This window comes from Gracilinanus agilis, chromosome 2, assembly GCF_016433145.1.
Source record: "Gracilinanus agilis isolate LMUSP501 chromosome 2, AgileGrace, whole genome shotgun sequence".
Taxonomy (NCBI): domain Eukaryota; kingdom Metazoa; phylum Chordata; class Mammalia; order Didelphimorphia; family Didelphidae; genus Gracilinanus; species Gracilinanus agilis.
This window is the reverse complement of record NC_058131.1, coordinates 676051612-676053649: the sequence shown is the minus strand read 5'-3', so window position 1 is coordinate 676053649 and position 2038 is coordinate 676051612. Positions and strand designations below refer to the sequence as shown.

Below are 2038 nucleotides of genomic sequence, written 5' to 3'. Positions count from 1 at the left end.
ACCACTCTTCCGGTCTCACCAATTTACAACCACTTTCCCAGTCCCCTACCCCAGTACCCAGGACCCCTACCCCCTCTTTATAACCACTTTCCCTGTCCCCCTCCCTTTATTTAAATAGCCACTTCCTGGTCCCCTCCCCTTTATTTACGACCACTTTCTCGGTCACTTTTCTCTAACAATCAATTTCCTTGTCCCCCTCCTCTTTATCTAGAGCCACTTCTCAGTCCCCTCCCTCCTCCCCCTCATTTACAATTACTCTACCAGCTTTGTACCTCACCCAACCTCAAGGTAATCGTGATCACCCTCCCCACCCCTCCACCTACGATCTTCCAGCCCCGCCCCTCCACCGCCGGTCCACCTGCTGGTCCCGCCCCCTTCGGCACCTGATTGGCCAGGCCTCGTGCTCTCGGCCAGCTGATTGGCCCCAAGGCCAGTCCCTCGGGCGCCACGTCTCCTGGAGGGAGAGGCCCGGGCCGCGACCCCCGAACGGAGTCTTCCCGGGACTACGGAGACACTCCATACCTGAAAGGGGTTCACGTCCACCGGGTCCGCGAAGGGGTTGGTGTCGAAGGCAGACATGGTGGGCAGGGCAAAAGCCCACTAGCTCAGCAGGCACTACGACCGCCCCGGCACCCAGACTCGGTCGCTCACCCCGCGGAGACCCGCCACTTCCGGGAGGCAGTCGTGTGTGTGCGCAGGCGCGATGCGTGCCTGGGAGGACGGGCTTTGTCACTTCACTGCGTTCGGCTCTGCCCTCCCTACCCTAGTATGTGTTCCGCGCGTGCGCAGTTCCTCCTTGTGGTTTGTTTTGTGTGTGTGTGTGGTTTTTTTTCCCCCTTCACCCCCATCCTCCATCCCCTTCTCCGGACTTGTGACTTCTCTGTAATTTGAATCTGGACCGGGGAACTCGGGAGTAAAGAGGCACGTGGGGCCAGATCCTAGCCCTGCCTTTTTCCTAGTCATGTGATCTTCAATTTCTTCATTTGTAAACTGAGGCTATGCATTTGTTTCTCGGGAATCTGGTGAAGCGATGAATACCTCCATATTCCCTTGGTTTTAATCCTCTTCCAAAGTGGTATAGACTGTCCTTTTCTTGTACGTGATTCGGTGGATAGAACGTTGGAACTGGATTCCAGAAGCCCCGAGTTCAAATCCAGCCTGAAACACTTGCTTAGCTGTGTGACCCCGGCAAGTGATTTTTCCTCTTTCTGCCTCCGTTTCCCCAGCTATAAAAAAATAGGAATATCACAGCACCTTCCTCCCTGGACTGCTGTGAGGATCTAAAGAGCTTTGCCCATTTAATACTCTTAAGACAAAGGCAGCTATCAGTATTGTATTATTAGGAGCCGGTCCAACCGAGCTTTTTAAATGATGCAAATTGAGAAGATGGGGGAAAGGGTTTTGTGGAAAGGGACGTCTGCTTCCTTTCCTTCCTGGGGAAGTCGCTAACCAAACCCCAGTTCCTCTCGGGGACTTAATAGCAGAAGCTGCAGAAGAACATAATGATTATACAAGGTTTAGGGAAGGGGGGTGGGGAACCAACCAAACTATTGGAGGAGAAAAGGTGAGAGAGAGAGAAACCCAGGCAAAGAACTCGGTTTTTTTTTTCTTTAATTCACCCGTTGTGAAGATAAACTTTGATATTTCCTGAGGTTGGTTGGTTTTTCATGGTTTGAATCACTTGAAGATTAGTTTCATTCACTCACAGGTGGGGAAACTGAGGCCCAGAAAAGAAGGGAAGTAATTCATCCAAGTTCTTCACAAATTGTTGGCAGAAATGGGAACTTGTCAAGTCAAGCCTTAATTAAAGGGCTGATCATGTGCCAGGCACTGTGGTAAGCACTCTGAATACAATGAAAAGTCAGGGGGGAAAAAGAAAAAGGAAAAAAGTCCCTGCTCTCAAGGAGTTCACAGCCCAATGGGAAAACAATATGGCAAAACCACAGTACAAACAAGACACATACAGGAAAAAATGAGATAAATCAAGAGGAAAGGCAGCATTTTTTAAATTTTGAAATCTCTTACCCTCCATTTTAGA

At 50.2% G+C, this 2038-nt stretch overlaps 1 protein-coding gene across 1 annotated transcript in view; it reads right to left on the bottom strand.

Moving 5' to 3' along the window:
* Positions 1 to 661, bottom strand: part of SCAMP2 (secretory carrier membrane protein 2) — a 35615-nt gene extending 34954 nt beyond the window's left edge. Inside the window, exon 1 of the mRNA XM_044659110.1 lies at positions 523 to 661. Coding sequence (XP_044515045.1) covers positions 523 to 579 — 57 coding nt within the window. The 5' untranslated portion in view covers positions 580 to 661. The remainder of the gene's footprint in view (positions 1 to 522) is intronic.
* Between the last annotated feature and the right edge of the window lie 1377 nt (positions 662 to 2038).